Source organism: Chelonia mydas, chromosome 5 (genome assembly GCF_015237465.2).
Source record: "Chelonia mydas isolate rCheMyd1 chromosome 5, rCheMyd1.pri.v2, whole genome shotgun sequence".
Taxonomy (NCBI): domain Eukaryota; kingdom Metazoa; phylum Chordata; order Testudines; family Cheloniidae; genus Chelonia; species Chelonia mydas.
In genome coordinates this window covers 107,868,085-107,890,189 of record NC_051245.2, presented here as the reverse complement: position 1 = coordinate 107,890,189, position 22,105 = coordinate 107,868,085, and the positions used below count along the sequence as shown (strand labels likewise).

General features: G+C 38.2%; 1 protein-coding gene and 1 long non-coding RNA gene across 7 annotated transcripts in view; one reads left to right on the top strand and one right to left on the bottom strand.

Annotated features, from left to right (window-relative positions):
* Positions 1–22,105, bottom strand: part of CNTLN (centlein) — a 294,546-nt gene that overhangs the window by 94,745 nt on the left and 177,696 nt on the right. For all 6 annotated transcript variants that reach the window (XM_037902022.2, XM_037902023.2, XM_037902027.2 and 3 more), the window contains 2 exons: positions 11,614–11,714; positions 1,370–1,461 (listed from right to left, as the gene is read on the bottom strand). In XM_037902022.2, coding sequence (XP_037757950.1) covers positions 1,370–1,461; positions 11,614–11,714 — 193 coding nt within the window. The remainder of the gene's footprint in view (positions 1–1,369; positions 1,462–11,613; positions 11,715–22,105) is intronic.
* The window catches only part of LOC122466085, a 50,416-nt gene that overhangs the window by 21,262 nt on the left and 7,049 nt on the right, over positions 1–22,105 (top strand). The window contains exon 2 of the long non-coding RNA XR_006291322.1: positions 8,633–21,937. This is a non-coding gene — a long non-coding RNA (uncharacterized LOC122466085). The remainder of the gene's footprint in view (positions 1–8,632; positions 21,938–22,105) is intronic.

The window sequence follows — 22,105 nt, the reverse complement described above, 5'->3', positions numbered from 1 at the left end:
TCAGATGCATTCTGTGGGGCTTCTGCTTTCTACCCCGGCCCACAGCGAGTCTAATATTGGCCCTGCTTGGCAGCTCCCCTGAAATCTGCTCACAGCCCCCCAGGGGGCTCCAGACCCCTGGTTGAGAACTACTGTCCTAAGGTATCATCACAACACGATATATCCATAGAGATATAAAATTATACAGGACCTGGCAAACAAAATTATAGTTCTGATATATAGATAATAACCTAGTATAAACTTTGTGAAATCCTAGACTGTAGTGTTCAAATTATTTCAGTTACTCACTCTGCCTTAAGATAAATGAATGTGAGCATTTCCTGTTATGCGTGTTATTATTTTAACATGATGTTTGTCATTCAGTAATAACGAGATGACAGACTTCATTACCTGACCATATGGCAAGTGTTACAAGTATATGCAATCACGTCATCTGCTGTAAATTACTGTACTTCCTACAAGTTAATTCACAAATATAAAAAAAATAGAAATAGCCATACTGACATTTTAAGTTACATATTTGTGTTTATTCAAATTAACAATGCTCTTAAAGGTTTAATTAACTAGACCAATATAATTAGGCCAAATGAAAAGCTAAAGGAATAGGCCTATCTGAAAAACACATTTTCTTTGCAGCAAACAAAAACATATGGTAAAATACAACTGTGCCCTTTTAAGTGAACAGCTGTTAACATATAAAACTATTTGTGCAAAGCAAAAATATCAATGAAAAAACTGTGACTTATGAATACCTCATTCTTGTACAAATAAAATGTGAAAAATGCTGTATAGTAAGTTGGATTCTTCTAAATATACAGTATATCTGTTAAACCAATAAGCCTACTAAATGTATCTACAGTACCATTTTGTAGAGAGAGGTTACATATTTAAGAACTTTTTTTATACAGTAATTGTTTTAAAATTTAAAATATGAGAAGTGAATTTATTACCAAATCACTATTATGCACAGATGTGATTCTCTAGCAAAACAGCTGTACGGATTCACATCTGATAATGTATACAGTTAAATAAACTTTGGCAAAGAAAATAAAGATTTCAGAATCCAAAAGCTGTGAATAATAAGCATATGCTCCTATTTTAATTTAGGTAATGTGTTGGTTTATTGCACTTCATTTTGTCTTTAAACACATTTTTAATTTGCTCTGATATTAACAGCATTTATCTCACATAATGCATCAATATCTACTGCACTAACATTGATTTTTGACATAATTTTGGCAGTCAGTATTTTTGAATTATGAAAGGAAATTAGAGATAGAAAACAGAGCTTCAATGCATGAGTTTTGACTTTAACATACAATCCTTTACATTAAAATTTAGATTTAACTTGCTGGGCTCAATATCTTACCTTCTGTAATGTCTGATCTGATATTTCTTTCACATTCTTCTTTGGAGTACTGTTCTTGACCCCGTCATCTTCACCAAGTCTAAAGAGTAGTTCTGCCAGAAAATAAATAAAATATTGTGACACACATATCCCCACTAAAACAATACTCAAACAGTTTAAGGAACTGTGTTCTTTAGTTTCCCCAATTATAAATAATCTGGTGTATTTTCTTGTCAAGCCTTTTGGTCAGTCTCTAAAGAGTGACCGCTTTTCAAAGTCTTATGTCACATAATTATGAATCTTTGTAGCATCACAGTGTGTTTTTTTTTTCCCCACAGTACAAGCTTTTCAAAGATACAATAGATCTGCAGGTTAAAGATGCTGTACTTTTATTCCCATTTTCATTCTTTTATAGACTATTCCCTATATGCCTTAAAAGCAGAATTCATTGCCTTTTTATCTACACAGTTACTACCAGTTTTGTTCTCTAGGTCTTGTCCCCTGCCAGGAAGATCAGAGCGATTGGTGAACAAAGCAAACAGTAACAGAATTAGGATGAACTGAAACTTTAAACCCCCTTTTTGTTAAGAGAAAGATCATGTGCTTTACAGGATAAAGCACACAAATCATTCTGTTGTAATATTGTGAGTTCATAAAAATTAGAAAACCATAAACTAGTCAGTGTGAACTTGATTCTATTTACCACTCCAGTGGCCACACTTCAGTTACTAAAATTCCCCCCAAATAAGGGCACGTTAAAAAAAATGTTCTTAAAGAAAGCACACCTATAAAATGGAAATGTTAGTAGTATTAGAAGGTAAATCAGAACAAAAAAGTGTTCAGTTTTAATTCTTTGTTGATTTCATTATTGTTCACAAAAAAGAATAGTAATTCTTGGAGTGACTTCTTTAGGGAAGGTAGAAAATTATGCTCATAAACAGGGAAACCCGACTGTAGAAATGCCAGTCAAATGTTTAGGATTTTGTTTTCTACACTAACTGAAAGAATTACTCTTAAGGAAAAAAATATCTGTGTTTGGTTTGCTTTAGAAATATCATTTTAAACCACAAGCGGACACTGCAAGTCAGTTAAAAACTTTTGATTTCTAAACAAAGCAGGAGTAGAAGAAAAGAGCATTACTCTCTGTAGATTAGCAATCCTCTTGATATAAACAGTGACTAATAAGTTTGTTAGAGTGAATTAGACCCTTCTTTTGTCTTTGGAACATGTCATAACCAATTAAAACTACTGTATTCATGAAATAAATGGAGCACTATTCCAAAGATAATAAAAGCTGAAAAAGGTAAAACTATGCATCTGGGAATATGTACCTTTACCTTGATATTAATCTGCTAGTTCCCATGTTATTTCCAAGTACAGTCCCCCAGCACAGTGGTACTGCATATATTTACAACATTCTTAAGTAACACACAAAGATCATATGTAAATACTTTTAATCTTTCTAAATATTCACTCATTTGAATGTCTACTGTAGCTTTAATATCAATATTTACTGTATTCCACTAAAAATAAGGTGATTTTTCAAAGATACTGATCAAAGCACAAATTATGTTTATTACAAAGTTAGATATATTAAAATAAATATTGCACCTCCAGCCATAAATAAGTATATTGTATCTACAGACATAGAATCTACAATACTGCTGGAAGATTGTTGGAAGAATTATTTGCACAAATTAAGGAATATTATAGAAGTCAGTAGCAACACAAATTAAAGAGAAGCTACAGTCTACTGACGCATGGCCATTTCTAACAAGCAAAAAATAAATTGTTTATTCCATGTTGTTACAGAATGGTTCACTGAAATTAGCGTGGCCAGGAAAGAAAGCACTGCCTAGTGCTTGCCTGTCCTCCTGCAACTGCAGTCACTTTCATCACATCAGCCTACCCAGAAACACATATGGTCTATCTGTGGCAGACCCAAGTAAAACTCTTGAGCTGGGAACACTCAGAAGCCATAGAATCCAGTCTTCAATTATAAAGTGACAACCGTCATATGTGATAAGTATAATTATGTCCCACTTAGAAAACAGAATGAACAAACACCCTTTGAATTGAACACTTCATTTTATTTAAAATCAGCACATCTGGTTTTGAGGTGATTGCAGGAATTGTAATTCAACAGTGATAGCAATACAATTTCACCATTAGGAACCAGACAGTCATCAGACGCATACTGATGTGGTAAAGGAATTATCAGTTTAAAAAAGAAAGACAATGAATGAAAAAAACTTGGCTTACAGATTTTAGTTTGGACAAATCAATGAAACACCCAGGACTAATGCTCACCTTGCTAGTCAGCATGGGGCACTAGTGGGGTCAGGACCAGTGGAAATACCCTCAGGGATAAGGGAAAGGGAGACTGGCTGAGGGAGTGTTCCATGTGAACCTCTCTACCCCTTCATGCTTCACCTTTGGCAGGAAGGGACAATTGCTTCACTCTCTGCCCCAACCTTCTTCTTACATGATGCATGGGAATGTGTGGGAATGCAGAGGGGGTGAGGGTAGAATGCTGCAGCTGGTTCCAGGCTCTACGGCTTGTCCTGTCTATTGCCTCTGCCACTGGGCAGCAGCGGGGATGTGGGGGGCTGGGTTACTGACTCCTGTCTGGTGGGGGGCAGGTATGTACAGTTTGCTTCCCAGATGGGATAGCCATTGTAGGCTCCCATTTCAGCCCCACCCTTACCCTAGTTACTGGATCTCCTATGTTGCTGGGGCTAGGCTGATAGACAGTTTTGGGGTCTGGAAGCGATTTTTCCTATCTAGCAAAACTGTCAAGTTGCTATGTGATTTTTTTCGCATCTTCCACCTGACATCCAGGGTTGGAGAGGAGGGAAGGGAAGGGGACGAGGGGGTTACATTACAATTGGCAACTTTTGTGGGCTTGGTAGTTTAGAAAGTGTGATTGAAGACCCTGTAACGGAGTGAGTTGCTTGGGGGTTTAATCCTCAGCCCAGTACTGCAAAATATGCTTCTATGTCTGGTGCAGCTTGCTGTGCCCCTTATCTTCTCTCTCCTACCTCCAGTGAATAGGAGGAAAGGAGATCAGGAAACCAGTATCCAGCCATGGTCACATGGCATGCCAAAGACTGTAGAGTGGGGATGGCCTTAACACTCATGCTCAGGCTTACAGTACATCAGGGGCCAACAGTGCCTAACCGGCACTGCAAAAACCCCGCCAGGTAACTTGGGTTAGTTACACTACTTAGATAATCGTTATTAATGAAGTTGCAGCCTCTCTGCATTTAACCACATTATAGCATCTGTGTCTCACTGCACCTCTAACTTTCCTCTGTGGTCTGCTCCAGAAATTCCCTTCAGGTCCTAGGCCTCCAGCCATCACTTCTCTCTGGGAAGAGACCCACATCCCACTCCCTTCTGACTGGGGGTGTTAGGCTGCAGTCCCTTTGCATTTCACTGTGATTATCCCGAGCATGTCTGACAAACATCCAGCATCTGCTCTTTAGTTTCTCTCCAAGGACATTGTCAGTGATTTATCAGCAACTCAAACACCTCTTTCAAAGCAGAGTACATTTATTTAAGGACAAAAGCATACAGAGAAAACATCTAAAACAATAAAAGATCTAGATGCATATTAAACATACCAGAAGTTGCCCATCAGCCCTCTGGGGACAATGGCAGAGACAAGTCCTTCCAACTGATCAGTGGGGTTGTGTCTGGCCTTGAACCAAAGGTCAGGTCCATTTGTTGAAAAAAAAAAAAAAAAGATCCCTCTCTCTGTTCAAGCTGGTTCTTTTATATCAAAAGCCCTTTCTTTGAGCCCTTGGCTTCTGGTATCTGTTAGAGCCAGTCTCTGCAAACCACCACATGGGCAGGTACTTCTCTGGAGTTGTGTACAATTTTAGGGATTGCAATAATCACCCCTACTGTTTTTAGTTCCTGGAGGAGCTATGGTAACCCTCCCCCAGGGAGTAGAACACAATCCCTAGCTCAGAACGATACATGGAACATTCATAAATTTAGAACAATATAGTTCCCAAAGGTATGGCACGTGGTTGCATTATCTGGCACACTCATTATTTCAATATCCACATCAAGCTAATTTTGAAGGGACACCACCTCTTAGTGTTTATTTGAGGCAAATCAAAAAGCATATACTCATACATTTGAATCACCCTGTTCATGAATATTGTTAAAATATGGCACAAGGTACATTTCATATTGACTTGACATGAGAAGTTGAACAATAGTCTTCAAATAAGGGTATGTCTACACTGCAATGTAAACCCATGGTCAGCTGACTGAAGTCCCATGAACCCATGTTAAGGAACCCTTGGCTTGAGTGTCTACATTGTATTTTAACCCTACATTAAGACTTTTCTAACCTGTGCTTGAACCTAGGGCTCTGGCATCCACACTGCAATGGACTGACCCCGAGCCAAAGTAACCATATTCCAGAGTCTTTAGCACCCTCACATCCAGTAATGTGGCCACTCTAGCCCAAGGACTGTGTTGCACTGTCAGAAAATTTTACTACCAACCCTGCATGTTACCAGGAACCAGCTCACTTTGTAAAAGGCTTGATCAGTTCACTCTCCATTGCAAACCCAAGAGGCTATCTGATAGTGTGCTTGCAGATTGGTGATCAAAACAGAAAGCGTTAACGCTGATCCGAGCTGCTGCTGTTTGCAAAATTCCATTTTCAATAGAGAAGATTGCAGATAGTTGGGACAGAGAGGATTAAGAAAGTTGTCCAATGGAAATGTGGGATACTTCCAGCTGACTCCCAGGATCTGAGTCAAGTGGGGCTGCATCTACACTGCATAGCAATTGGGCTTGGACCCTGAGCCCTGGCTTAACTCGAGCTCAGACTCTTCAGCCCTGCAGGGTCCTGGGACCCTGGGTCCGAGCCCTGGGTTAGTGGAATTGCAGTGTAGATACAAAGGGGGTTAGGCTTGAACCTCGACTCAAGCACTGGTTTACGCTGCAGTGTATACATACGCTAAGAGACAATCTTTAGGGAAAAATGTCTGTCTTTATTCTGAATGATAAACTGGCTTGCATCAACAAAATTAAAAGGAATATTATAAGAACACCTAAAGAACTTAGTTTATTTACATTTAGTTTCCCTTACGTTAAACACTGACAAAATATTTCTTACTTTATAAATTTTATTTTTCAATTTTGAAAATATAGTTTTCTTCTACGTATTTTATGGAATACAATCAATGTGGCTTTCTTTCATTTACTTCTTTGTTGATGCATGCACATCATAAATGGGATGGAATAGTTCCGGGAATAGGATTTGTTAGCTAATTTATCTCAGTACATGAAGGATAATGGCAGAGACTAGAGAAGCTATAATCTACCATCAAAGAAAATAGTTTTAAAAACTTCTCCTCCTAAATTGGTTTGCTTTTGGAGTGCTAACTCCAAAATTAAAACTATTCTTCTGTCAGTGGTACTTGTTCTCTCTCACTTCTGCTGCTCTTTCTGCTAGCTTTTTTTCGTAGAACTACTTCTGCTGAATGTATGAACTGTTTAAACTAAGGCTATGTCATTTTTGGAGGTATGGCATTTTTGTTAGTATAACTTATGTCGCTCAGGGATGTGAAAAAACACCGCTCTGAGCGACATAACTTACACCGAAAGACGTGCCGGTGCGTACAGCGCTGTGTCCACTACCGCCTCTCATTGGAGGTGGTTTAATTATGTCAACAGAAGAGTTCTCTTCTATTGGCATAGAGCAGCTACACACGAGCAATCCTACAGTGGCACAGCTGTATCAATATAGCTTTGAAGCTGTAAGCTTGATAATGCAGACATGCCTTAAGTGATTTATAAGTGAGACTGGGCTGAGTACAAATGATGAACTTTAAAAACTAAAACATGTCATCTAATTTGTGTGTTTAATTACTGTGAAAACCTGCACACTCAACTGTTACACATCACCTTCTGTGATCATAAAAATGTTTTTATTGTGTTCATATCACTGTAGTACGTGTGTGCAGGTGTAGGTATATAAATATATGTATTATTCTGAAAGTGCTGTCTGACTCCATAATTAAAACTGTGTTCAATTTTTCAGACAAACTGAGGGTTAGAGCCTCGTAGTATATATATAAAAAGAACATAACATGCAATATTCAAAATGCTTTTCATCATTTTTTGGTTATTTTTCAATAATTTTATTTAAAAACCTTAATTTAAAATCTCCTACAGCTGCTATTTTAAATCTACTTCTGTTGAAAGTATTAACTGTTAAAATTGAGTGATTTCTGAGAGGAAGTTGAGAAAAGCTAGACACCAGCCCCACATTTTAAAAAATGACTTAAGTCATTCAAATTACTAAATGACTGAATGGGTTCACCTCAAACTTTCTCAAAAGTGGTGTAATTTAGGTTGTGATTAACATCTATCTGTCATAGAAGCCAACCAGGGAAACACATGCAACCAAATGCTAATATGTAACATTTTACTCAACAAAGTGTTACGTGCAATACATAGGGCCCTACCAAATTCACGGCCATGAAAAACGCGTCATGGACCGTGAAGTCTGGTCTCCCCCCGTGAAATCTGGTCTTTTGTGTGCTTTTACTCTATACCATACAGATTTCATGGAGGAGAGAAGCATTCTCAAATTGGGGGTCTTGACCGAAAAGGGAGTTGCAAGGTTATTTTAGGGGGCTCGGGGTATTGCCACCCTCACCTCTGCACTGCCTTCAAAGCTTGGCGGCCGGAGAGCGGCGGCTGTTGGCCAGGCACCCAGTTCTGAAGGCAGCGCCCCATCAGCAGCAGTGCAGAAGTAAGGGTGGCAACACCATACCATGACACTCTTACTTCGCGCTGCTGCCTTCAGAGCTGGGCGGCCAGAGAGTGGCATCTGCTGACTGAGGGCCCAGCTCTGCAGGCAGCAGCGCAAAAGTAAGGGTGGCCATACCATACCAAGCCAGTCTTACTTCTGTGCTGCTGCTGGCGGTGACTCTGCCTTCAGAGCTGGGATCTCAGCCAAACAGCCGCCGCTCTCACGCTGCCCAGCTCTGAAGGCAGCACCGCCACCAGCAGCAGTGCAGAAGTAAGAGTAGCAGTACCGCAACCCCCTCTACAATAACGTTGAGACCCCGTCCCCATAACTCCTTTTTGGGTCGGGACCCCTACATTTACAATACCGTGAAATTTCAGATTTAAATAGCTGAAATAATGAAATTTATGATTTTTTATCTTCTATGACTGAGAAATTAACCAAAATGGACTGTGAATTTGGTAGGGCCCTAATACATATACCTTTATTCTCTGTTCCAGTGGCGCTTAGGAAACTCGACACCGACCTATGAGCTCGCCTCCTAAGGTACACACAAAGAATGCTCTTATTTGCCGATCTTTCTGTGGAAGCAGAGCTCCTCTTCTGTGCACTTTAGGACACACCCAGAAATTGCATTCCTGTCCTGCACACAGGAGCATGTCTGCAGGTAAGTTTTCAATCTTCAGACTCCCTTCTTTTTTTAAAGGACGAAAACAAGGAACAATTTGCAGTAGGGCATAGTCTGAGAATCTAGAAAGGTTAAACTTAAAAATAACATCCTGCAACTGCCCCCTGCACCCCCCAAAAAGAAACACACACATTCGTTCTCTCCAATCTGGGATTTCAGCATTATGAATTTTTTTTTAAAGATTCTTTTCCAAACAAAACACAAAACTGAAAAGCCCCATGTAGGTGGCTAATTCCCATATGTGGTTTAAACCCTAAAACACACACAAAAGACCCCCAAGCCAACCAAACAAACAAAAAACAGAAGTATCTACAAGTACCTCTCAAGCCCTCTGTCCTAACTTCTAAACAACCATCTCATGGTTCTGACCGTTAACATGGTTCATTTCTACACTTTACTAGACTTAGTTGCATCTAATTACTGCCTGTATGGCTGTGCCTCTGAGTCAATGCTGAAAATCTTTGTTGTGCTTTAACTAAAAACAACCATTGTCTGTCTTGACAAAACCTTTCCACGGATCACCAGTAAGATATGGGGACCCCCATCCATGATCACTGTAAATCCTCATTCCATCACACCATTAAAATTAAGCTAGCATAGGAAACTTTATACACATCAAGTTTTCTATGGCTCCAAGCTCCTAGGAGTTCAACCAGAAAACGTTGTGCAAAACTGTCTATTACACCAGGTTCTCTCCTGCTGTGCATCTTCTCAGGTGTGCAGGAGGAGCATAAGAGAAGCAGCTCATCATTGTAGTATGGATGAGTGAGTCATTTTTGAGACTGGACTGGTAAACAGTACCTTCACAAGGCTGTAATAAATTCATTCTGACACACTAATGAGACTTTTTACTTGAAATATAACCTTGGATTTAAGCCAGCTACTTATCTGTAGAAAAAAATATTAATATTTATAGTGTTCAGGTATGCAACAACAATTGATAGGAAATGCAATTAAACTGGATACCCACACAACTCAACTGTGTTTAACCTTTTGTTTTCAATCACCTTAGAAGTGCAAGGGACTAATGTATTTGCATAGCCTGAAATTTGTGTACAATTTTCTTTAAGGAGAGAGGAATATATATTTCAAAAAATAAAGATGTTTTATTCTGTAAAGATTTGGGGTTCTTTTAAGCGTTCAAGTACTAAATACTTTAGGAGCCTTTAAGATTCCCGAGATCTTAATTTTTTTAGAAAGTGACACGGTTATTGTTCAGTAGCCAGCCAGCTGACTCCGAGCTGCCTTTCCATTCCTGGTTCTGTGTGAAGGTAGAAAAAACTAGAAAAAACAAGGTGAGTGATTGTTTCCTCCACTTCAATACCTCTTTTCAGGGTAGATAAAAATGGATGATTTTTAAAAGTTCTTTTTAAAAAGCTAGATTTTTTTATTTCAATCAGATTTCTTTGATTTTGCTAAGTTTTTCTTTTGAAAAATCAACCTACTTAAAATGAAATATGAATTTAATACAAAATAGTTTAAAGCCTAAATTTATTATAATCTCTTAAAACATTTAAATAGAAAGTAAATACAGTGATTCCATGAGTCTCTTTCAAAAACTTTGAATTAATGGCTGCTCTTCTATATAACCATGAGTAAAAAGTTACTTATCTAGTAAATAAGCAATATAAAATTCATAATTTTCGAACATACTAAAAATGTAAAATTAATAAGAATCTGAAAATATTAAAGCTATATAATTGCTTAAATAAATGTATATAATTATGATGTAGCCTCCTAGGTAGCAAAATGATGTATCAAATTGAGCATAAAGGCTCTATTTAGTTGTAAATCAACATAATTTAATGGTTATATCAAACAATGAGAATGCATCTTTCTTTAGAAAATAACTGAAGTAGAAATGGAAAAGTTGATTAAAATCAATTATTTAAATCGAGCTTTCCACTTGGCAATTTAAATCACCTTGATTTAAATCAATCCACCCTGTCTGTTTTGATGAAAATAGGAACTAGATAGCAACAGGTGAGAATCCAGCCACTTGCCATTTTTAGCAGCTGGATGCTTTCACAGATTTTTTTGGAACTGGGTGCCTGGCTGTAAAATATATGCTTTTAAAAAATTTTTACTTTATTTTGTTTTACCAACCTAGCCAACACTTCTGCAGAAATAGAAATGGAAAGCAGCCAACAGCAGACAAAAAGGATAAGGCTACTCACCAATACTGCAGTTCCCCAACAATGGGGATTCTTCACATTGAGACCTGTGAGATATCCCTACAGGTTCTGCTGAGCTTCAGGAACCTTCTAGAAAAGCAGTGCCTGGTCGGACTGAAAAGAGTTCTCTTGAACCTCAGTGTAGTCCCCAGACATTTCAAGTAAAGCAGAGGGTGAAAGGAGGTGCATGAGGATAGGAGCAGTAAGGTGGAAAGGATACAGAAATAGAAGCAATCTTGTGGGAATCATTTTCACATATTTCGCCATTTTGGCTAATGTCCAAATTTATTTGGTTATTGGGGATGCTATAAACATTCAGAATCTTATATTGCAGATTTTATAGAATTTGGGTCTGGACACTGCACCAGTCATCTTGAATTTTCAAGATACAAAGTTTTGGAAAACTATTTCCTTTTAGGATGAATGATTACTAGTTTATGAATCATGTAGAGAGCTATAAAAGAGTAACTGCACATTTAAAAAAAATAAATGTATGTATATGTGTCGGCAGAATTCCAAATTAGAAATTAAAAAAACATATTATTGTGAGACAAGAAAACCCATCAAATAAAATATTTTCTGTCTAATAAAATATTATATAATTCTACAAATTTTTTACCTTCCCTTTCTTGTTGCAGACACAGATTCAGTTCTTGTATTGTAGCCTTATCCATAGATCTACATACTTTCATCTGATCTAATTCTTCTTCAAGATTCAGCCTACAAAATAGCATAGGAAAATAAGAAGGAACAGAAAAACAGCCAAACACATCCTAATAAAAATATGAAACAAAATTAAATGAAAAACATATCAAAATAAATATTACTGGCAAGGCAACATATATGATTTAAATACAGATGCTATTGTTTTAGAATGTAGATACTTTCATACCTGTTACTGTAAGTAAAAACTGATATAACACAATAGCCAGTAAATTCACAAAACTCAGATATAGATTTTGTAATTATATGTACATTAGTGGTTTCAGCTCCTCCCCGATAAGTACATGCATTCATATGGGGACCACATTTTCATTTATGCTGAAACCCCCTTATGACACTTTGACAAAGTAAAGGGGCTTTAGCATTAATGAAAATTTGGCCCATCTATGTATATAGGCCCATGTATGCACACATACAGGGTATGAAGAGGAGGTGCAGAATACTAGGAGGTTTTTAAAGGGGATTGCAGCAGATGGGCGTGGCATGAAAGATAGTTTCAGGGACTGGCAAAATAGAAGTAAATGAATAAGAGAGGACTGAAGGGGATAAAGAAAGAAATTTATCGTGCTTGATAAATTTTAAAGTCCCTATCTAGCATAGCTTTTAGGCACCTGTGCAGTCTCATTGAAACTAATGAGATTACTCATGTGCTTAAAGTTAAGTACATGCCTAGATGCTTTCATCAGGGCCTACATGCTTAATTAGTGAAAGACGGGAATGAAGCAGAGGTAAAACTGTATTTCTATATAATGTAAAAAGCATTCAGAAGATGTATTCAAGGATCACTCCCACACTGGCAAGGGAATGGTTTAAATTAAATAATAGGCCTTTTCCAGTTCTAGTGCCCATGATTATATTGTTCATACACTTAGGGCCACGAGTGTAGGGAGGCACAAATCATATCTCCATTCAGTTGGCATAGAACAGATTTCCAAATGTTTAAATTATCTGAAAATACAGACTGTTGTCATAATCATTTCTGCTTAGCTTTAGCTCCTGGAAAAGACTGAATAAATACAATATTCCCCTATGAATGTCACATTTTCAAACTTTTCTATTTGCTTAGTGATCGATTTTATGGCAAATGGTAAAAATAATAGAAAAAAACTACTGATGGATAGTCTTTACATCCCTGGTATACAATACACTCAGTATTGAATATCAGAAAATGAGAATGACATGGAAGCAAATACAGTTAATGCTGTATCTTTTTATCATGACTGTTTGCAGACAAATTCCTTTCCACCATCATTTATGAGGCCTTTAGCTATACAGAGTAGACAGGAATCATTGCCATGGGAAGAACAAGACTTAAAATGAAGCAGCTCCCCTGGCCTCTATGCCAGTTGTTCCAAAACTTAGTAGTAGAAAATTGTTGCAAAGTTTAAAATATTTCCTGACCCAAAGTCTTTGTAAGAGGTCTAAACAAATGCTTTTTAACATGCTTGCAAATGTAATATGTAAGCACAACTATATCCTCCTCTCCTCCTCCTCCCTCTAAAAAATGCTAATAAGTAGAGCTCTAAAGAAATGTTCATATATTATTTTCTCAATGCAGGATCTTCTGTCAAACTACCCCCCATTGGTCCCCTTTTCAAGGCTCCATGTCATAGCAACCATACTCCAGTGAAGTCTGGATAGCAGTCTCTTCAAAGCCCATCCACATTGATTCTAGATTGACCAAAGTGATTCTAGTGACATGAGGCACTTCCCCTCCCCTCTGCAATCTTTTCACTCCAGAATCAAAAATAAGCTGTGGGATAATTCAGAACACTAATCTACTGTAACCACAGAGAAAAGAAGGCAGCCTCAAAGCTCAGATATTGTGAATAAGAGATCCCAATGTTATTTTGGAAGAGAAGCTAATACATGCTGTGGCTATCATAGACAACTATAAACATAGAAATATTGGATTGTTTGATATATTTTCAATTAAGAAATCAAACCCTGGAATAGAGAACCAAATTGGGTTTTGATACTATCTCAAAGGCAGTTTTGTGTGTGTGGAAATCTTCTGTTTCACTGAACAAGTGGTGAGCAAATAGCAGGGTGTTTGTAGACTCTCAAAAGATCCACAACACTAACGGAAGCAGAGAGGTTGCCCCTTTACAGTGGGAAGGAAGTCTCTCTGAAGAATTTTTCTGCACGAATGCCACCTGATTCTGGTTTGAAATGTGGAAGAAGGGCTCTTAACATCAGCATATGCCTCCTCCAGCTTCTAGCCACCAGTAAAAAAATTATCAAAGCTGAACATATTCCAAAAGAACTGTTGGTTTTGAATATTACACAAATTTTAGGCCCATTCTTATTGTGGCAATAAAATCATGGGTTCCACAACTTTAGGATCTTTCCACAAATTTCGCTATATTTCTGCAATATTCCACAAATTCTAAGCTTTAATTAAATAAAAACTAAAAGAAAACAAAAGACCAACCCAATAAATTTCTAACTTTTCTCCTTTGATGACAATACCAATCCTCCTTCTGTCACACCAGACTGTGAACAACTGAAGGAAAAAGAGATGCCATTTTTACACTGTTGATCATCAGAATCCCCTCACCTGTCAGTCGATGGGAAGAACTGCAGCTCAAGTTACATCCTTGTATGGCATCACTATATAAGCCATCCTATCATATTGCATATTCAGAAACATGAAAACCTGATAGCATTAATATTCAAAAGGGCAAAAGAAAAATTACTTTAAAAATCTTTGAGATAGTCTATTTTATACTTCATAAAATAGTAGTAGTAAAAGGGAATTTGTTTCTTGACTTTTTGGTTCAGCTTTGAGCTTCTCATGACAGTGTTAACTTGGCCATATTGCACATATGTACTATTTTCCAGTCTTCTTTTCTATGTTTCTGTGTCAATTGTTAAATATATGCCATGCCAGAAAATACACAGGATCCTCAATACGGCAGAGTTAACATTGCTCTAGGAACCCTAACTTCTCCCAGTTCCTACCTTTTTTATTTAAATTGCACAGCTTTAACACATAGCGTTTAATATTCTTATTCTTATTTATTATTTTATCTTGTGGTGGCACCTAAAGGTTTTTAACTATATCTGGCTGAAGCGGAATTTGAAGGAAGAGAAGGCAACAACCTTAGAGATGAAATTGGAGATACTATTACATGTAAAGGAAGGAGCATAAAAGAATGCACAAATGTGGCTGCTAAGAGGAGCAGAGAAGCAATGCAAGGACATGAAAAGCTGTGCAAAATGGATGGTGGGGGATGAGCTGGTAAAAGAAAAGAGCAGATAAATAGGGAGGGAAGAGCTGTGAGAAGTCTTGCAGGAGAGCACATGAAGTTTGAACTTGATACAGCAGAAAAGGGGGAGCCAGTGGAGGGCTTCAAAGCGTGGAGTGCCGCAGAAGATCAAGCAAGGAAGATGATTGGGTTTTAAATACATTACTAGACGTGGCAAAGCAGTTATCGGGGAGGCTGGAGAGGTTTCTGTGATCCAGATGAGAAATGTGGACCTGGAAAAGGGTTTTCACTGTGTGGTTAAAAAGAGCTTGGATCTTAGAAAAGTTATGGAGGAAGAAATGGCTAGATTGGACATAGCTGGGATGTGCAGCTATGTCCAAGGGGAACGCGAAAGGAAGGAGTCAAAGATGACTCCCAGGTTATGGGCCTGGGGTAAATTCATACATCTGTAGCTACTGTTCTCTTAAAACAGTTAAGGTTGCTGTTACATTTTAAAGTCACTGTTATATTTGTGTTATGTAGTGTATAACATTACTCAACATGATTTTAAAAAGTTAAACCTCCAGGACAAAGACTATTACAAGACATAAAAATTGTACGGGTTCTGTGCTAATGAATATTAAATACTGTGAACTATTTTAACAAATTATAAAGTACTGTAGATTGACATACTGAGTAAATGAGATCTGTAAGGGCATTCAAGTTTCAAAAATCTGCAGATATAATCCTAACCACTCAAAACTGACTGAAATAAACAGGCAAAGGAGAACTGAATATAAATTATCATTTGAATTTTTTAAAAAAATTAATACAAAATTGCATAGTATAGTCTCTGAGGGTATGCATAAAATATCTTGTCTCTCTATCCATGATAGACCCTAGGCAAAGGAGATTCATTACTAGCAATACCCATTAGTAACCTAGATGAAAAGAAAATAAGTAACCATTCTGCTAAACTTCGTTAAATTTCATTAAATTCAAAGTCCACAATCATATCTCTAATGATAATACTCAGCAGGTGAACCATTTTAAAAGCTGTGATATGCTGGAGCTAATTAATAATTGCTCAGACTATAACTACTGTGACAAAGTTCCTGCTCTACCTCGCTGGGTCTTGCGCTTATTGGCGGATTTGCTCGCCTTGGAGCTTCACAGCAGCCCTCAGGTTGGCCGTTTTTCTGAACCCACAGTCCAGGTCAACTCCTCCTGTGTCTGACCAGGAGTTGGGAGGTTTGGGGGGAACCTGGGCCCGCCCTCTACTCCGGGTTCCAGCCCAGGGCCCTGTGGAATGCAGCTGTCTAGAGTGCCTCCTGGAACAGCTGTGCGACAGCTAAAACTCCCTGGGCTACTTCCCCATGGCCTCCTCCCAACACCTTCTTTATCCTCACCATAGGACCTTCCTCCTGGTGTCTGATAATGCTTGTACACCTCAGTCCTCCAACAGTCCGCTTTCTCATTCTCAGCTCCTAGTGCCTCTTTCTCCCAGCTCCTCACACGCAAACCACAAACTAAAGTGAGCTCCTTTTTAAAACCCAGGTGCCCTGATTAGCCTGCCTTAATTGATTCTAGCAGCTTCTTGATTGGCTGCAGGTGTTCTAATCAGCTTGTCTTAATTGTCTCCAGAAGGTTCCTGATTGTTCTGGAACCTTCCCTGTTACCTTACCCAGGGAAAAGGGATCTACTTAGCCTGGGGCTAATATATCTGTCTTCTATTACTCTCCTGTAGCCATCTGGCCCGACCCTGTCACACTACATGTGATCTTCACATGGACAAGGTTCTATCAGGTTTTGTTTACCTGAATATAATATAAACGGGTTTTGAAATGTGCCAAAATTTTAGTTTCTGCTGTGATCACAGATCTATTTACTAGTTATTTTAATTTCCTTTTACCTTTTAACAGTTTTACTATGCTAAAACATTATTTGGAAAGGAAATATGCTATTAATTATGTTCTACCCAAGATGGATGCCTCACTCAGGTTCAGAAATATTGAAAAATACCCTCAAGTATTTAACATGAACACATCAGAACAGAACAGAATTTAGTTTTATAAAGCAATTTCATATGCGAAGTATCTCTCAAAGCACTTTTTAAAGCAATTAGTATTGTCATGATTGTATGCACACAACCTTGGTGAGAAGGATACTGCTAAGCACAACCATGCATGGTACTAGAAACTACCATGGGGCCCAATCCAACTGCCACCAAAATCAATTGAAAGATTCCCACTAAAGTCAATGGGAGTTAGACTGGGCCCTTCAAGATGCCTGGATGGTATAATAATTTTTTAAAAATAACGTTCAGTTGATTCTGTAAAGTAAAGCTGACAGTTACATTTACATAGATCCAGTAGTGATAGGCAAATCGCATACATACATTTGTCCAACAGCTTGCATATCAAGCCTATTAGGTGAATTAAATATTTCCATGAATCAGAGAATATAATGTATGACTAGCTGATTTTCATAGCAAAATAAGATTAGAAAAAGATTTCCAACTGCCACAGGGGCCTTCCAACCAGTGTCTGGTTTCAAGACTCTCACTCAGCTTCTTTAGCAGGTATTTTACAGTTAATTCTAATAAAGACTTCCCTCAATGCCAGTCCCTCCACCCCCCACAAATTTAGTGTTATTTCTACTCTTCTCCGAAAAAGGGAAGGAAGGAATTGCCTTCCTCAGTACCAAAAAGCAAAATCACCTCTCTTTAAGTGTTGTCAAAACTTCTAGCTTCTCACTATGCACAGTTAAAGATAACAAGTTTGCAGCATTTAAAAATTTAACATTTTTGGATGCAGAGAAAGAATATTGGAACAAAACAATACAAGGAATACTGTTATGAGTGGACAGGACTCAAGGATGTGGATGTATGAAGAGTTGAATCATTCTGGGGCTCTTGTAGCATAATTCAGGTCTAAAGCGCCTCAGAGTATACAACACCTTAAACAGGATTAATAATATTAACAACATTATTAAGGTATTTTACTTGCTAGTTGTGCTAAGACAGACCAGAAGTGAGACTTGACTTTTGAATTCCATGGGCCAAAAGATCTACAGGGTAAAGCTGAATGGGCTCAGAAAAGTACGTCTACTATAAATGTTCAGCAGAAAACGTTTTCATTTCTTTTCCTTTATTTATCACGGCTGGAAACACTGAGCTCCATTTAGTCATGCGGAATGCTGCTCCATGTGGCCACAACTTTTGCCACCTACAGTGGATTCCAGTGGACATGTATGAGTATCAGTGGGTGCTAATTTTGCAATTGTCTCATTTATCATTGTTCTCCTAAACGACTGATGATGACCCAAGACATTCATTCCCTCTCTGCTTTCTCATGTTTTGGTGCAATAACTCCTTAATTCCTGCAATTCTCCGTAACTGACTAAGGCACAGGAAACTAAGAAAACAGTGCTACTTCTTGTCCCAAAAATTTTCACTCTTTCGCTGAATTGTTATTTGTAAAAAAATACAAAACAAAATAAAACAAAACAAAAACAAAAAAAACCACCACAATTACAATAATAGCAAAAGCATTTTGATCTAAAGCATTAATACAAAATCCTTTTGGACCAGGAAACTTCAGCATAGCATTTGACCAATGTGTGAGCTTAGTCAGTTTTGAGATGACAAGCATCATAGTCACAAATCACTTCAGAAAAGAGCCACCAATCATAGATATAGTTATTGTGATCCACCATCTTGAATTATAGCTTTTGTCCTTAAAAACCCATCTTCACATTTTGCTTTTATCTCTCACAGGTGACAGTCACTATGGGCCTAGGAGAAGCAGCAGCTTTCAGTTCTATAGCCCTGGAGAGCTTTGAGTGAAAGTTACTTTTTAAAATGGCACCACTGATGCAGAGATAATCAACATACAACCATGCACTCCAGCTGCTGAATATATCCAACTATAGGTTTATACTTACAGTACTTCTTTTTAACTTCTGCACAAATGCTCATCTTCTAGGCAGCTTTGTAACCCTACATATCTTCAGAAATAGTCTGGATGTAGTCTATAAGTCAGCCTGGAGTCTCTCAAAAGTTTTCATTTTATCCCTGAAAGGGCATCCCCAAACACTTTCTGGCTAAATTCTACCAGTTTTACTCACATTGAAGAATACCTTACTGTGCAATTATTATTTATTATTTCTAAATTTAAAAACACAGCTACAGGAGCTCATCCAGTTCTCTGGGCACTTATTCCCTAAAATTAAAAATCTCATTATAAACACAAGGACTGCCCCAGACATACTTGTCTCACTCAGTCCATCCCCTCTTCAACAGCTTGAACAAAGAGAAGGAAAAGATGGGTTTTGCAGCATGCCTGGAAGGTTAACAAATATGGGTTCTGGTAGCTCCCTTCCAGAGAACTCCCTGCCAGCAGCTCCCCCTCTTTTACAGTGAGAGAACTCCAGCTTTAGCACCTCTGCTGTTTTCAACTATGGTATTGTATCATGGGGGAGAGAAATGACTTCCCAGGTAATTAGCTCCCAAACCATTTAAGACTTTATAGGTTAAAACTGACCCACTGAATTCCACCCTGAAGCTTATTGGTAGTAGTTCCACTGAAATAAATGGGAATTCTCAAAGAGCATGGTACAATTCAACTTTAGTGAGGGTGGCAGAATCTGACCATAATCGTCTTGTGGCTCCATCTATGTGATACAAATGTTTTCTTAACTATTTTGGGAACAAAGTTAAAGGTTGGGGAGGCTTTAAAATACACTCCACACACCCATTTCTTAGATTTTGGTTTCATTTACAAAGAAACTAATCACAAATTCCAGCTCAAACCTTCTCCCCAGGCTTGGTTCCTTTTAGCATTCTCCCCAAGGGCCTAGAACCTAGATTTTATATGCTCAGAAAGTCACTTCCATCTCCCTTATAGCCAAAGTGAAGTTAATGAGTCCTGCCTAGTGCAATGAGTCAGCAGGAATCCATCAGCAGTTCCCTACAGGCTTCCAACACCTGCTAACAAGGTAGATCAACAGTAGAGCCCTGCCACTATACTATATTCTGCAGACAAATATCCTGCATGCAACATCAACACATTTTGATTACTATCAATAACTGGATGAAAGTCATCCTTCTCTGTTGCAACGTAAGTCATAAGGGCATTAAGAGGGGTAAGGAAGCACAACGCATGTCGCTGCATGTACCTCTTCTTCATTTATTTCTTCCAACTGTGCCACAGTATTGCTGAGCAATTCTGAAACCAAACAATATTAATTCTATCTACACTAATAATTTATGCTGGACATTGTGTTCATTTGCAAAGATACTGATCTTGACACACGATAGTTTCACAATGGTTTCCACTGTCATACACCATTCTGAATTTTCCTTTACATTAGGTTATTTTCCAAATACCCCAATACTTAATTCTTTCAGGGCATTATAAGAGGTAACACAGGAAAAAAAGAGAGCTATAGCACCAGTTTTTCAACTGATGTACTCCTGACTTGTTCTAACAAATAGCTGTACATCAGCACTAAATCATCTACAACATATAGTTGTTTACTTATCAAATTATTAGGATACATAGGTGCTCATACCACCTGAATATAACCAGAGCGTGGGCATAACATGCTTTATTGAAAGAACAAAATTCTGTAATATTCATCATTTTTAATTCTCTGTGGTTATAAAGATACCATGTGGAGCCCCCACACCACTCCAAACAAAAGATATGCACTTGCTGGGGTTTTGTTATATTAACAAAAAAAAAGATCATTTCAAAATAACTACATAAACCCCAGCCAGAGCTTCGAGGGCTCTGTCCCTCAGGACTTGACTGTTCCAGACGCTAACTCTTACTGTCAGAGGGCTACCACCACATCTCTAGCAGGGTAAACGAGCAACATCTGCCCCAGTGAGACAGCAATCATTTACCTGCAGCTCCCTGCAGAATTCCAGCATCAAGTAACAGGGTAGGACAAGAAGAAACTCCTTACACAATCTTACACACCAATTAAAAAAAAAAAAAGGTGGTGAGAGCAAGAATCTCTGGTGTGCATTTTAAAACTATCCAAGCAAAGGATGTTACTTTCCACCACTGCCCTTGGATTAGTGTACAGTCTTTTTTAATTTTTTTAGGAAATAGAACTGACTGAATCCTCCCTTTTCCATAGCTGGACAAGTACAACTGTTCTATCTGGTCTAACCTTTTCTTCAGTGTCCAATCAGAAAGTTGCATTTAGCAAACTAATTCAACTCAGAAGTTTGTGTATAGACATTCTTTGAAAGACTCTAAAATTGTTGACCTTCAGGGCACAATGCAAAGCCTATCCATTTTCCCAGGTGTTTGGCCAGGAGGATGGCAAGAGAAATTGGGTTCTACGGCATGATGGGGTACTCATCTGCACTGTTGATTTGACTCACTTATTTTTATTATGGGGTTGAGCTTTCTGTATTTTTATATATTTTAAGTTTGTTATTATTGTGATCTTTATAATTGACTTCAGGGTGCCTCAAACTGTTAGGGAGAAACATTCTTATTTGCAATTAAGAGAAACAGATAAAAATAAATAGTGTCAACCAGGAACCTTTTGTGAATGAAGCTCACTTGATTTGGCTGTATTAAGTATAGTATGTCAGACATAAACTGACTAGACAGTAACTTCAGGAAGGAGTATCTTGCCAAGAGAATGCCAATTCTTTCCCCAAGGATTGCACCCTTAAGGCTGCAGCAGATGACTCCTTGGAGCACTCTTCATAGAATCATAGAATATCAGGGTTGGAAGGTCATCTAGTCCAACCCTCTGCTCAAAGCAGGACCAATCCCCAATTAAATCATCCACAAACACTACATCCTTTGGTACGAACAGATCCAGTGGTAGTACTTGGAGAAGGTGTTGCCAGAGCTCAGATGGCTGCCTAGCTGAATTCAATCAGGAAGGCTTCTCCTCTCTCAACCTCAGAAGTGGCCACGACTCTAAGGAAATTAGCCTTAAATTTGATTGGGCAAGGAAGGATTGCCAAGATGCAAGATGAGCCAAATGCAGGAAAAGGTCAGTGCAGGAAATGATGGCTGAAGCGGTTTTTTAATCTCTTAGTGGGGACCTTATTAGAGAATGAAGAGGGAATGGGACTTTTTAAGATGTTGCATCCAGAACAAGTAGGCCTTCAGTGCTCTCTGGATGTCAAAAGTGTGCCAGAGAATTTCCATCCACACCAAC